The sequence below is a fragment of the Aphelocoma coerulescens genome, chromosome 14 (assembly GCF_041296385.1).
Source record: "Aphelocoma coerulescens isolate FSJ_1873_10779 chromosome 14, UR_Acoe_1.0, whole genome shotgun sequence".
Taxonomy (NCBI): domain Eukaryota; kingdom Metazoa; phylum Chordata; class Aves; order Passeriformes; family Corvidae; genus Aphelocoma; species Aphelocoma coerulescens.
This window is the reverse complement of record NC_091028.1, coordinates 8,246,223-8,261,577: the sequence shown is the minus strand read 5'-3', so window position 1 is coordinate 8,261,577 and position 15,355 is coordinate 8,246,223. Positions and strand designations below refer to the sequence as shown.

At 51.5% G+C, this 15,355-nt stretch overlaps 1 protein-coding gene across 1 annotated transcript in view; it reads left to right on the top strand.

The window, feature by feature from the left end:
- HS3ST4 (heparan sulfate-glucosamine 3-sulfotransferase 4) overlaps nucleotides 1-15,069 on the top strand; it is a 54,674-nt gene extending 39,605 nt beyond the window's left edge. The window contains exon 2 of the mRNA XM_069030137.1: nucleotides 11,534-15,069. Coding sequence (XP_068886238.1) covers nucleotides 11,534-12,170 — 637 coding nt within the window. The 3' untranslated portion in view covers nucleotides 12,171-15,069. The remainder of the gene's footprint in view (nucleotides 1-11,533) is intronic.
- Nucleotides 15,070-15,355: the final 286 nt, after the last annotated feature.

The window sequence follows — 15,355 nt, the reverse complement described above, 5'->3', positions numbered from 1 at the left end:
ACAGGCTATTCCTATCATCAGCTTCCCACACACCAGCTTTCAATAATTTCTAGTAGAAGAGGTTTATAAAGCCCAAATCAAACCCAAAATAGCTTTGGTTCTTCAGGGACTAAGATGGGTATTCTGTCAGTGCTGGTTGTGCTCTCAAAAAGTGCACTGGTAGTTGCTGGGGTTTGCTGGGACTGTGGTGAGCCTTTCCTCTTCCTTAGCAGGGCTGATGGATGCCTGGGACTTGTGGCTGGCACCAGCCAAGCAATTGTGTTCTTAGTGATGGTGACGTTTGTACCCAGGCACTGTAAGCTGGTGACACAGCACCAGGCCAGCCCCAAGTGCTTCCACAGCAGCACTGGCTGAGGTGTTGCAGGGATGTCACCTGTCACCTCTACCTGCGGCCCAGGTTTGATTTTTGGGTGAAGCTGTTATCAGTCTGTTCTCAGTATGAGCAGTGACACCCTAGTGCTGGATGGAGCAATTGAGTCATTGCTCATAATGCAGCACCTTCTGAAAATTCAGGTGACTTTATTTGTTTCTTGGTGATATAATGAACTGTTTTGAGTGATGTTAGATTTAATGGCTAAATCAATGTGTGTATTTAGTGTTAGCCTTTATTTTAGCACTAAGTGACATGAGATAAGCAGACTTAGAGAGTGTTAATTGGTTTGTGTTTAGCATTTACACTAATCAGACTGAGCAGTGCTGCCCAGAGCTCTTCAGCACTAGTAATTCTGTTTATCCAAACCAGGAATTGTTTACTCTATTGACTGGAGTGGCATCGGTCTGTTTTTTCACTCACTTGGATGTTACGCTGCGTGTGTGAATTAACAGAGAGCCCTGGCTAGCCCTGTGTGGTGCTGCACACAGTGTGTGGGGAAAGGTGGCTCAGCAAACCCTGATGAAACAGAACATGACAGGGCGCCTGTATGGGCAGCATCGCTTCAGCACTGCGAGTACCAGCGCCGCAGCCCTCCGTGGCTGGCGTGCGTCTGCCTTCATTACGAGCAGTGCAGGAAGCAAGAAGAGCCCACGCTCCTTGTCCCAGCCCTCTATCAAGATGGAGCTCCCATCGCCCCATTCCTGGATGGATCCGCTGCTGAGCTCTCGGCACCAGGATCACAGCACTCTCTTTCCATGAACCACACACGATACGGGGTTTATGGGCTGAGATGCCGGGGCTGTGCTGCACAGAGAGAGGGGAACTCCCAGGTTTGCTGGGCAGTGTGGATGTAGCATGTGGATGTGCCAGGACCCTCCTCCGTAGTTGTGGCTGGACTGCCTGGCCTGGGCTCACATCCATCTTGTACTGATGGGAGCAGATGTCTGGGCTGGAGCCCACCAGAGCATCCCAGGAACCAGTAACAGCACACCCTGGCCAGCCCACAACACACAGCATGGCTGCCTTCAAAATGGCTTGAAAATAGCCTCACCATTGCTCTGTTCCCATCACCTGGCTGGTTTTATTAGACTTGGTTTTGGATCATTTAATTTTTATCTAAACATTCACTTCCCAGCTGAGCTCTTGGAGACCTCTGGCTCCCTGGGCTGGTGACGAGCCCTTGGAAATGGAACTGCCTGCAGGATGTGCTGATGGCCCTTGCTGCTGCTGGGAGCTGCCTCCTGAGCCATCCCTGGCCCTTCCCTTTGCAGTCCCAGTGCTCACTTTGCTCCTGGGTCCTAGACTCTAGCTGGGGTAGGTGCGATTCACCTGTGAGAACCCACAGTGTGCTTCCCCAGCAGGGATGCTCTGGGTAAGAGAGGTCAGACATGCCACAGGCTGCTCCTGCTCCAGGCTGCTCTAGGCTGTGCTGGGAGGTACAGGAGGATGAATTCCCTTTTATTCTGCAAAGTGCTGTTTTACTGATCTCTGCCAACCAACCCCAAGCTGGGTTGCAGTGCCCCTCCAGTGCCACCCCTGGGGATAGTGGAGGGGACCCGGAGTCACCATTATCTGGAGCTGCAGCAGCATCGTGACAGTCCCTGGGATGGACATTAAATCACTGTGTGAGGGCAAGCAGAGGGATGTCACTGGGGCTCAGGGAGGAAGCTCTGCTGTACCGTTTGCACTGACTGTGTGATCCGAGTCAGAATGAGAATCATAAATCTTGATTATTCTCTGTCTCAGCTGATTTGAACCAAATGCCTTGGACAGGGATATAGTTCACATCTCGCTGAAAACTGCAAAAAAACTGATTAAATGTACAAACTGATATCAATAGCACTCTGTCTCTGTTAATGCCCAAACTGTCAAGAGTTTGGGGAGAGGATCCTGTGTGGGCGGGCTCTGTCCCAGCCCAGAGCAGCTTCCTGGGGGTTTTCAGAGCAGGCTTTCTCCCCACTGTTATTTATTTTGGTATTTCGTTCCTGCAATTCTCGCTGTTATTATGATGCTGTCAATTACAGATGGCATCTCTGATTCTGATTGCACTTTGCTTACAATTAAGCATCCTATAGAAAAATGGAAATGCTGGGTCATTAACATAGTGTAATAATAAGGTAAACCATTCAATTATGGAGGAAAAACCACTTTGAATAATAAGGATATTGTATGCCTAAAAGACATTCAGATGCCAGTGTATTACCATTCTCGCATACATAATAAATGAACTTAAACCCCAAAATAACCAACAGAAGCAAATAATAAATAGCTGTGCCCTCGGCAGCAGCCTGGCTGGCATCACTCCTTCCAGGGGCAGAGGAGCAGCTCTGGGGTGGGAATGGAGGAGCCTTGGATCTGTGTAGTCCTTGACAGTTGCTTTGGGAGATGTTTTGGCCACTGCAGGATTTGTCTGATAATGGGACTGAGGTGGTTCCCACTTGCATTGGGAGGAGGCAGAGAAGGGGCTGGGGCAGTGGTGTGCATGGCTGCCTGCAATGGTGAGGGGAGCACTGGGGCTCTGCCCAGGGCGTCTGCTGGGCTCCAGAGGCTCGATGCAAACACTGGTCCACTGTAGATTAAACAGTGGGATACTGTGCTTTGGACAGCTGCGAGGCTAGTGCAGCTGGGAAGATCTCGCCACTCAGTGTCTCTGTGGAGGGATTTGCAACTGGCTTTGCTACCTCCAGCAACTGCTGAGAACCTGTCACCTCCCCACCTGCCCCTTCAGCTGCTCTGCCCGCAGCACTGATGGCTTGCATGGATCCATCTCATTGACAACTAGAAAAGGGACAGGTAACTGCAGGTGTGAAGGCACAGCGGGTCATGCTCCTGGCCACCACCTCTGACCAGCCTGGGGCTCCTGTGGCAGCCTTGATGGTGGTTTTGTGTTCAGCCTTTTTATGCTGGTCCCTCTGGCAGGAGGGCAGGAGTCCCTCTCCCATCCCCGGCTGCCAGCAGTGCTGGAGCTCAGCGCAGGATGTGAACGATTACTGCTGTTTTCAGCCTATTTGGCAGTATTGCTCCTCCATAACAATTCCCAGCCTTTTAGCTGTTGATGGCTTACCTATTACTCTGGCACTATGTTAGGATAACATCCAGATACATCTGAAGAATGGAATTTATTTACTCTTTTCCCTGAAAAGCTTTTAGTATGATACAGCCATGGTGCTTTCACTTAGGCAGCCATTATTGCAAGGGTGTTTTTCCTGGTAGAATTAAATTTTCCAGAAGATGAAAAAGGACTCCTCAGGATATGCAGCTCCAAACCACTATATTTGAATATTTTATTTTCCTGGCCTTCTTTGGGAAGCGCCCCTCCCATCTTTGGGAAACTGGAGTGGTTTGAACCACCCAGTTGGGTCTGATAAGTGTTAGGTGTCAGCTGCATGGTGTGCACAGAGCTCTCCCCAGCAGCTGTAGCTTTCCCACATCCAACTGGCTGTTCCAGGAACCGCAGCCTGCAATACCAACAGCATCTATTATTGACAGTCTTGAAGCTTCCACAGGCATCACTTAGCAACCGTCAAGGCTGAGCTGGGTGGGAGCACTCCTGGGTGGGAACATTCCTGCACGGGTGTCTGTGTGGGCTCCTGTTGCTCTGCTTGGGGCAGGAGGAACACGGCAGGTGCTGGGGGCTTGTCCTGCTGCATGTTAGTATTGAGCTCTCAGATCAGGAATCCCAAGGGGGTGGGAAGGGAAGGTGTGCAATGACTGCTGCCAGCCAGGGGCACTGGATTGCACGTTTCAGAGAGGGTTTCTGTCCTGCAAGCAGAGGTTGCATATGCATCAGCATTTCATGCAGCTCTGCCCTATAGCTGAGGACTGGCATGGGGTAGGCAAAAAGCAGTGGAAAGGGAGTGAACTGGCACTTAGGGGACTTGAACTCCTGTGTTGAAGGGAAATCTGGCCTGGCAGCAGACTACCTTGTCTTGAACATCCTCAGTAAGAGGAAGCAGGACTCACCCCTGCCTGCCCGTGAGTCCTCATTCCAGTGCTGTGCGAGAGGCTCAGACTAGGGCTGCTCTGCTATAACTGTGACTAATATAGTAATTAAATCTGGTAGACGATACTAAGAGATTCCCAGTGAATAGGATCATCGTGCTTCTGTAGAGAATGGTAGTGAGACTTAGTCAAAATAATTTTGACAGCAGAGGGGTTAGAAATATGCATTTCCAGCCTTTTTCACAACCTGTCTCATGGCTGACTGCTGACCAACAATAAATCTTGCACTAAAATTGGAGAGATCGCACCATATTTATCCCTGGTCAAACAATGTCACACTGAATACACATCTCCATCCACAGAGCTGAGGTTCCTTTGCACAGCCAGAGCCAAATGGTGCTGGGGCTGTTTGTGACACCTGAGGTGCTGTGTGCTGACACAGATGTGCCGAGTGCTCGCAGCCTTGCCAGGAGCTCCCCAAGTGCAGGAGCCAGCATACCCCTGTACATCCTGCAGCTGCTGGCGAGGAGGGCGGTGGGGAAGGGCAGTCCCCATCAGGAAGTGCATCATGCACTTCCCCATCAGGAACCCCACAGCGCTAACCTGAGCCTATCCAATTCGTGTGAGAGCTGTGTGCTCAGACAGGCAAGGGATTTTGGCACAAGGCAGCAGCCATGTCCCAGAGGAGATCCACTTGAGGAAAGAACAGAAGAAAGCAAGATTTAGCATTAGGATCGTAATTTCAGATTACATTGTGCCAGTATCAACAGTCTATACTCATGAGAGCCTTGGGGAGCACGATGCTGCAGCAGCTCTCCCAGCTAGCCTGATCAGTGAGGGCTGGTTTTAATTGCAGCTGAATGGATCTAACCTTGTGATGTCTGTTCACAAAGCATTGCTGAATTAATACAGGTTCCATGGTTGCTTCTGCTAAAAGACTTTAATGGATCAGCTTAGTACTCTGCTCCATGATTATAGCATTCCTACCCACCTATCATGCCTGAGCCAGATGGTCCCAGTGAAATCAGAGCATATTTGTATTTTTGTCTGCTACTCAGCCACCTGCCCACTGATTTTGTTGCATAGTGGTAGGAGGAGAGGAGACTTCCTGGGTGCAGTTCCCCCCCCACCACCTTTCCCTAGCCCTGGTATCTGCCCCACCTCCTAAAAGACAACGCGGGAGCCACAGAAGGGCTGTCCCCTCAGGGTGCCCAGGAGGCTTGCCCGGCCGTCTGGAGGGCAGCCACACTCCTGGACAGCAGCGTGGCTCTGACTCCTGGCACAGAGACAGCTGCTTCCCGGGGTGCTGGGGGTTGTTTCCAGTTCTATCGGTGATGAGAGCCATTAAGAAGGTACAAGTACTAAAGAGATCTTGAGCGATGCCTATAAAACCTTTGAATCCTTGACAGAATCAATAGCAGGTTCTCAGGAGTAAGTTCTTATCCAGGCCAACTTAAGCATATGCCAATGAGCCGATAAAGATTTTGCATTTTGTGGAGACACAGAAGCCCTTTCATTGTGATTGTTGGACTCTAGACTAGGCGATAATATGAAAAATCACATTAGAAATTGATTGTGCTCCAGAGGCATTTTCCTCAGTGTCTGGAAGTGTGGCTCAAATGGTGCTCCTGAGTGGCATCCTCCCTCCAGGCATGTGCCCTGAGCCCCTGGGTTGCAGAGCCAAGTCCTTTGAGGATTGCTGCAGTGAGCAGCACCGACCCCTCGACACGGCTGCCGTGACAGCAGATGAGGATAGGGAAGTAGGGAGCAGGGGAGCTGTGCCCCTTGAAATGGAGGTCCTGGGGGTGGCACCTGAGATGCAGCTGAGTCCCGTGGGGTGCCCTGAGTAGTCCCACCAGCCCAGGAGCAGGAGCCACGGGCAGCCTGTGTAGGTAGGTGCCCACTGGGGTGCCCGCAGCCCCTGCCAGGCACTGCCCTCTACACGCACTTGCCGCCTCTCGGATACCTTTGCTATTGACGCCATTTCCAATTTGGCATCTCGGTTGCCATGGCAACTCCAAGCTGCCATTCTTTGATCAGATCAGCTCTCAGTTAGTCAACACGCGTTAGCACCTGCGTTGGTATGGCAACCCGGGACCGCGCTCCATCCGGCCAGTGTTGCGGACAGCTGGATGGACGGCTCCAGGCAACCCTGGCAGCACTGGGAGAATGGCTGGCCCTGCTGAGGGGCACTGAGACTCTCCTAAGCCCAGCTGCTTCTTATTCCCCGGCTGCACTGGGATCCGGGGCTGCCTCCACTCCGGCTATAGCGTCCTGGGCTCCCACAGCCTGCACCGCCTGGGGGACACTGGGGAGAAACTCAGCAGGGACATGGCTGGCACAGAGCAAGGAGGTGTCCTTGCCATCCCAGACTGCCCCTCACGAGAGCGTTCTGTATGGACAGTGAATGGCTTTGGAAACTCTGGGAAGAGGGAAAGCTCCATGTCTTGGAGAGGGAGACCAGCGGTACAGACAGCCACTAATTTGGAGTTAAAAGCCCTGCAAAAGCAGAACACAAGTCACAGAGAGGGGTGGTTCACCCCCTTCTCCCAGCTACCAGATTCTTAACCATTAAACTCTTCCAGTGAATCTCCTGGGGATGGTTTTTGTTCCTTTGGCCTCCAGTCTGAACTGGCACCCACTTTTCTGAAAGGGCTTTATAATTTGCGTTTAGTGTTTTTTAACAGACACGTGAGCCGCTTGAATTAGAGCAATGTGAATCTATTAGGCAGCGACAGATGCAAGTTTTGTGTCTCTTATTAGAAGGGATTGGCTTCTGAGGTTTAGTGATGTGCAAAGGATTGGACTTTGGAGAGATTAAAATTATTTTCAGCGTTAAGCACAATATTTCTGAGCTAATGCACTCACTCTTGAATATAGATTCACAGACTGAAAAGATTATAAAACATTAAACCTATGTAAATTCAGCTGTAAATTTATGTTTGAACAAATTCAACACGAGATTTGACTCGGGGGCTTATAGCAAATGGGTTCTGCTTTTAATTCGTACTGCAGGCTCAGTTGCAATGCCGCTCTCCCCTTGAAAGTCCCACGCCTGCTGAATTACTGGCAGGTCACAGCTGACAGCTCAAGCAATTATACCGGAATGTGTTAATAATAAAAAGAAAAAGGATTCATGTTTGTCTTTTCAGAAGACAAAAGCAGCTGTTTTCTCTGCCCCAGGAGCAGGAGAGAGGAGCTCTGTGGGCAGGTGACACTTGCAGCACCTGGCCATTTCCTCTTTCCATGGCAGCCGTGCAAATCTGTGTCTTCCTCTGCGATTCCCCAAGCCCTAGGAGTTGCTATGAACTTTTTTCTCTTGTTGAGAACATGAAAATACAGTTAACAAAGACTCCTTTTGAGTAGGATTGCAGGAAACCTGCAACATCGTGAAAAAGCTGCCTACACAGAGATAAATGACAGCTGTGACTGAAGGAATAAACAAGATAATCTGGATTTAAATAAACCACAAGGGGATTTTGGCAACATGCAAATTCGCAAATTTATAAAATGTATCCTTTGAAAATAAAGAGCTTGTTTGAAGCCAGCAGTTAAGAACAATTACTACAGCACATTTTCCCAATGAGGGCTTAGAGCTGGCCTCTGCTCCAAGCCAGGGCAGGCAGGAGCCAGCTGTCCTGCCTGCCACCCACAGTGGCTGGGGGCCTTCCATGCACAGAACAGAAAGCTGAAGGAGTGACAGCAGCAAGCCCCTGTGCAGCTCGGGGGTGCGGGGGTGCACGGAGCAGTCTGGCCCTCCCCAGCCTCTGGGCACAGCACTGGGGAATGAACAGGAAAGGAGAGAAATACCAAAAGCCAAAGCAAGTACTCAGTAATATCTGTTGGATCATCTGCTTGGAGGACAAGGTAATTCCTGGGTCCAAGCCCAGCATGACAGTTTAGTTTTGGCATTGCACAGGGTAGTGATGCTGCACCCACAAGCACAAGGGGATGATGCCCGTCCTGTAAGGGAGCAGAGGGTTTGTTCATGCCTGTGTCAGTGGAGCTCCTGCCAGTGGCTTGTTGTCATTGCTCCTCTTTTTCAGGTGAGCTGTGATGGAGAGAGAGAAGAGATGCAGGTGGGGAGACACCAGTGGCAGAGACAGGAGTAGACACATCCCGTTCCAACACTTCACCTCCTGCACTGCCCTGTGGAGCCACATCAGGTGCAGTCACTGTGTGGCCATGCCTCTTCAGCAACCAGCCCGCCCTCAAAAGGGGCACAAACACTGCAAGGAAAGCCAAAATGTGTTCCAAAGCCTGTGTGCTCCCTCCAAGAGCAAAGCCCCGTGCTGCAAACTGCTCTGCATCAGCCACTGCAGGAGAGCGATGCGGAGCGTCGCTCTGCCTGCACACACAGAGCTGGTTAGAATTCCGTCGGCACACGCACAATTAGGGCAGAGCACATGGCAGCAGCTCTGTGAAGGTTAACTGCTCTGAGGAGCATTCCTGCCGTGCCAGAGGCTCGGTTGCTCCAGCTTTAACACCCTTGTTATTCCCAGCAGCAGGAGCCAGCAGCGCCGTGTGCCACTCTCTGTTTGGCAGCAGTTATTGCGTGCCACCGGCTGCATGCAGGGCACCTGAGCCTAGGGCTGCAGGCTCAAGCCTCTTTCACCTGCACAACGTAGCTTGGCTCCTGCCCTGGTAGGGCAGCACATGGGGAGAGACTCTGAAACACAGCAGAGTTTGGGGTAAAGCCTTTCTGTATGTACGTCCCAGAGCCACAGTTGTTCGGGGCTCTGCAGGGCCAGGGTGTCTTGAGGACACACTGTGGCTTCCAGCTTTATCCCAAAAACTGTACAGAAAAAGCTGAATCTGCTTCTCCTCCTCTTTTCCTTGATCAATGCTTCCCCATTTTCTCTCCTCAGGGCCAGCCCATCCATCCATTTGTCTTTAATGTGCATGGAGTTAAAAACACAGTCCTTAAATGTGGCAACACTTCCAGATTATTAGCTCTGCAATTTCTTGGTGGCTGTTTATTGTGGTAACATCATCTGAAGGGGCAGTTGTAATTAACATGTTCGTGCTTCTTTTATAAACCCCCAGTGTGTTTGTTTTATACAAACCAAATGCCCTGGGGCGTCTGGTGCTGCTGTGGGGAACAGACACCATCATGGCTCTTGTCCTTGCTGCAGGTGGGTTGCTCCCCACTACCAGCTGATGGCCATGGGCTGTGAGAGTGGGCACGGAGCAGCGCTGCTGGTGGCAGCCCACGCCCCCGTAATACAGCAGTGGGCACCCAGGGGTTCATCTCTGATCATACTGTGGGGCTTGCTGTGATGTACATAGCCATAAAAGCTGCTTCCTTCCCACAGGGCTGTTAAATCTGGGTGCTGGATTCCCCAGGGAAGCTGGTCTGTAATTCTGCAGCATCTGCAGCCCCCAAGTGTTCCTATCACTCTTAATTTGTTCAGGGTTTTCTTAAAGGAAAAAATAGCTCAAGATGCATCGTTCTGACTAATCCTTGCTCCCTTCATGTCACTGCTACTCAAGTGGCTGATGCAGGGCATGGATAAAGCACCAGAGTGCTCTGGGCAGAAGATGGGATTGCAGGTGCCTTGCCTTTGGGAAGGCAGCTCCAGTGGGACCTGATGCCAGAGGGATGGGCTTCCCTATAGAGCCTGACCACCAGCATGCTGGCCCTTGGACAGGGAGCTGGAGTCCTGCAGCCTTGCAGGCTGCATTGCTGGTTCTCAGACAGACTGTTCAACAGGAAAGGTTCTGCAGCAGGAGAGAGGCAGCCACAGGAACCACCAGCCTCTTCACCTAAAATGCTGAGGACACTGGCAGCCCTGAGGCAGCACCAACCCACCCTCACTCTTGCCTTGGCAGGAGTCCCCTCACCACCCCAAAAAGCACCTCAGCAGAACAAGCCTGGTGGGCTGGATGGCACCAGCAGTGAATACACAAATTACAGGGGCATTAAGACCAGTTGATGCCTTTAGCAGTCACAAATAGGAGGTGACATTGACAGGCACATCTAGTAGGCTATGCCTATCAGCTGCTTCTGCTCCAGGCTTCAGCTGTGTGATTCCTGAAATGGGCCTTCCTGGGGCCCAGCAGTTTGACGTCAGTGTTAGTGTGGCTGTCGCTGCCCAAGGTGCTTTCACAGAGCCATTTCCAGCCTATTCACGTTATTTCCTCACCATATGTTTGTACTAAAAATAGTTGCAATACAAAGGGATAATCCTGTAAGACCATGGGCATTGCCATGCTCCATGTCTGACACAGGAGACCTGCCCAGTGCCGTGAGTGCTTCCCCGGAGCAGCGAACCCCGTTTCCTCCTCCTTGGCGCTGTGGCAGGGCCGCGGTGCGGGTGGGTGCGGGCAGCAGGCAGGTCCCTGGCTGTGGCACAGCCTCCAGCCCCAGTGCCACCTGGCAGCACAGCAGGTGTGAGTGAGGCTGTGATGTTTTTGCAGGGGACATCTTGTGGGTCCCTTCCAACTCTGCTTATTCTGTGATTCTGTGGTCACTTAAAACTCTCTGGCTGGCTATGATAATCCTTAACTGGTGGCACTGGGACAAGAATTTACCTCTTCATTTTCTTCGACATAACTGCTATCTCACTGCAGTTTCATTTTATAGTATGGTAATGTGCTATCCAGGAAAATCTTGCTACATGCTAATTTATCCAGTAGGCAAATTCCTTTTGGCTAATAAAGTGCTTGCACAGGAAGCTCAAAACCCAGCAGCAATTAATTATTGACAGAGCATGTGAATTAGAGATAAAAGAAAAGTCATTCTTTCTCACACACAAGATAGTAAATAAATTTAATTATTGTACTAGAAGCAAGGGATCTTATTCTGTATTAAGTTTTATTAGCTGAGACATTTAAAAGCATGTCATCATAACAAAAAGGTCCTGTGTAATCCGAACTGCGCCGCTCCGTACACGGCTCTGGAGTGAATAGGCTTAATTGAGCAAATGGGAGCAGATGGCTTCTGAACAGGCAGGTATTGTGCAGGTTTAGTGTCAATTAGCTTTGGTCTACATATGCCTATGGCAAACTGTCTGCATAATGTGTCACCAAGGCTGACTTTACATTTTAGGTGCCCACCGTGGCCAGGGGCTGAGAAGAAACAAAGCCAGAAAGACTTGGGTCTGGGGGTCACACAGCAGTGACAGCGTCCCTCCTCCTGCATGTCCCACCAACACCTGCACAAGGTGCCCACCCCTGCCTGGCCCCTCGCTAACCACCTCCTCTGCTTCTGCGCAGGAATGTGATGCCCAAGACGCTGGATGGCCAGATCACCATGGAGAAGACCCCCAGCTACTTTGTGACCAATGAGGCCCCCAGGCGCATTCACTCCATGGCCAAGGACACGAAGCTGATCGTGGTGGTGCGGAACCCCGTCACCCGCGCCATCTCGGACTACACACAGACTCTGTCCAAGAAGCCAGAGATCCCCACCTTTGAGGTGCTGGCCTTCAAGAACCGGACTCTGGGGCTGATTGATGCCTCCTGGAGTGCAATCCGCATTGGGATTTATGCCCTGCACTTGGAAAACTGGCTCCAGTACTTCCCCCTCTCCCAGATCCTGTTCGTCAGTGGTGAGAGGCTCATCACTGACCCAGCTGGGGAAATGGCCAAGGTCCAGGACTTCTTAGGCCTCAAGAGGATTGTGACAGAGAAGCATTTTTATTTTAATAAAACAAAGGGGTTTCCCTGCCTAAAGAAGCCAGAGGACAGCAGTGCTCCCCGGTGTTTGGGCAAGTCCAAAGGTCGAACTCACCCCAAAATAGACCCAGATGTCATCCACAGACTGCGGAAGTTCTACAAACCCTTCAATGTCATGTTTTACCAAATGACAGGCCAAGATTTCCAGTGGGAGCAGGAAGAAAGTGATAAGTAGAACCACAAAATCAGGAAAAAAATCTTTTTTGTTTTTGGGATGTGAATCATCATTTGAGACCCAAAACTCTTTTGGGGCCAGAGGCTCAGCCCTGTGTGTAACAGGCTCTTGTCTTGTCAGGGCTGCAGCAGAAGTCACCCCACATGTCCAGTTCTGGAACTGTAGCGGCCTGTCACCTCGGGCTGCACTTGGTTCTCCCTGCCACGACGCTGGGGGTCAGGGGCAGGTGGGAGGAGGAGGAGGCAGAGGGAGCAGGGCTCCTCAGGGTGATGAGGCGCTTTGTGTCAACGTTTTGCTGCTGGTGTCCCCCTTGCAGCCAGGCAGGCAGGACCAGACCTCCTGCCATGGCAAGCTGGGCGAGAGGGTGGTTCCCAAAACCCAGCACTGGGACAAACCCATAGATTTGATTTCTCCTGCCCTGCACTTTAGTTTTGCCCAAACAGCAGCATCAGGTCTGGTAAATTCAGGCCATGTGCAGTCACGTGCACACTGGACTTTGTGTGTGGAAGGAATAAAGCCAGTTAATGCTGCAAAGGAACTATGTACAGAACTTCATTTGCACCAGACGTTTCAATTACTTGTTGCACTAAAACTAGAATTTACCAAGTGCCACAGACACCTGGCCTGAATTCTCCTCCGACTGATGGGTGCACCTCACCTGTTGGAAGAGAGTTGTTCCTTCTTTGCTGAGATGCTCAGTGAGATCAGAACTGGGTCCCCAGGTCCCCACCCTCCTAGAAGCTGAAAGAACATTCCCAGGATCCCCAGGAGTGAGCCAGGCTCCCACTACCCAGCCAGGCTGCCAAGGCACAGTCTGGTACCACACGTCCACACAGCACCTCCTGGCCAGGCTGTGCCATGCCCTGCTCCATGGTTTGGAGCCAGGTGTTGCCAGTGGGGACGGAAGGGGTGGCTGCAGGGTGGAGGCCTGCGGACAGCCCCAGCACAGGGTCTGACAGTCAGGACCCCTGGCACTGCCATTCATTTGCACCTTGAAAACGCAATCCCTGCTGCTTGCTGTGGACAGCTGGGGTCGCAGAACAGGGAAGCCCCCTTCATCTTACTTCAGAATTACAAAAAAGCAATTAATTCCCAGGGCGAGCACTGCTCAGCACACAAAACCTGTGCTTTCTAGTGGAAACGGCCCAGTCCCCCAAATTTGCAAATCCTGGTAGAAACTGTAGAATAAACCTGTATCCCCACTCGATCCCCCAGTGTCATGAGAGCTGTTTGCTGGGCCCAGCAGAGAACAGGAGCAGCGCTTACACACAACTGCACAGTTCCACCGCCACTGCTGTGGGAAACCAGGCAGAAGAGGGAGCAAAGGTGAAACGCAGAGCTGCTGAAATGGTCCCTCACATGGTGGTTCCTGAGGGCACTCGGATACTGCTGGCAGCTCTCCTTGCTCTGATGAGGGCTAACACTACCTCCGGCTTGGGGTGTAGCCACATGAGGGTCCCTCCCATTGGGCAGGTCCCCAGCAGAGGTGCAGAATGGGATGGCTGCGGAAGGACCAGGACTTGGTTCTGATTAAGGTGAAAGAAGTCCCTGCAGCTCCAGCTAACCAGATGAAATCACCGCTGCATTCACTGGGTGACAAGCTGACCCTGCTCAGGGTTCCAGGGCCTGTTGTGCGGCTCATTACGCCGCGAAATGGTGCCGGTGCCTTGGATTGGATGAGAAGAGCTGAAGCCATTTGGACCATTTACTGCGTGGCCCATGCTGGAGGGGCACTGCGAGGTCCCTGCTGATGTCACATCAGTTCCCATCAGCCTGGTCAGATTTAAAAACAGCTCCTGCCATTTCACAGTTTTCACAAACCCACAAACTCCCAAATTACCACAGGAAAATTGGAAGTATATAATAGGAATAATCTTACCATGTTTCACACATTATTAAAATATCAGAACAGGTCCTAAATGAAACCTGTTGTTGCATAATTTGGATTTGGTGCAAGATGCTCAATGGAGTACAGGGGGCTCTAGGCCCAGTGTCCCCCTCACCAGAGGGATATCTAGGAATCTCTGCCTGTCTCCAGAGTGGTGCATGCCCAGTGTGGTGTCGGGCTGGCCCTGCTGGTGCTGAGCAGAGGTGCTGGGGCTGGTGGCTCTGGGAGGGGCTCAGCTCTGGGGGATGATGGTTCCTGGGTGCGCTCGCTGTGCCCTTCCCGCCTGCCCCCCACGCTCACTTCTGTTACTTCTGCCATATATTCAGAGGTTTATTTTTTATACCAGATGCCATCTCCAGCTTGGCAGGAGCTGATGGGTGCCCACTGGGAGGTGAGACCCTGCTCCTCTGCCCTGAGTGCCTGCTCCATGGACACCAACCACTTCAGCATGGTGGGACAGGACCCTCCAGCCCCCCAACCCTTCTCCCCAGGTGCAACTGTGGTGCTACCAGCACTGCAGTGCTGGAAGGGAGCAGGGACATGCCAGTCACCCTGGGATGGGCTGGGGGCATGGGTGGTGTTATTTTGTTTTGTTCTTTGGAAATGCGCCCTGTGGATGCCCCACTGCAGCTGGGGCTGGACGGGGGGGATTATTTTCTATCTGGCCAGAAAGTGGCCTACCAAATGAGAGTCAGGTTAATAACACTTTTTTTAAAAACTATTCAAATGTCAGCATTAGAATACACAGGAAATTGAATTTTGTATTTGGTTTCAATTAGCAAAGCATAAATTATATTTAATTTTTTACACAGACTGAGTGATTCATTATTCTGGAAAAGCTGGTACTTTCTGGTTCAGAGACTGGTAATGGAGAGTTGGTCTGTTCTGAACCTTATTTGCTGTGCTGTCACTGCCTCCCAAATGCGTCTCTGTCCATCAGTGTCTCTGTACCTGAACGATGTGACTGTCCTGAGCTGAACCCTGCAACCCACAGCACTAAACAATAAATCATTGTAGCAGCTGCACTTCTTGGCTCCATTTCTCTTGCCCCCCCAGCAGCACCAACACCCCATGAGTGGGAGCCAAAACAGGACAACGCTGGCCGTGACCTGCCTCCTGCCAGCCCAGCTGGCTGCTGTGACGCCCCACAGGCCATGGCCCCCACAGCCAAAAGGGCTGGGGAAGGCACATGCTGCAGGCCAGGACCAGAACGAAGACCAGGACCAGGACCACCTGGGCCAGCCTGCTGCAGGTCCTGGTGTGGGGGAGAGCTTTCCTCACTGACCTCTCAGTTTGG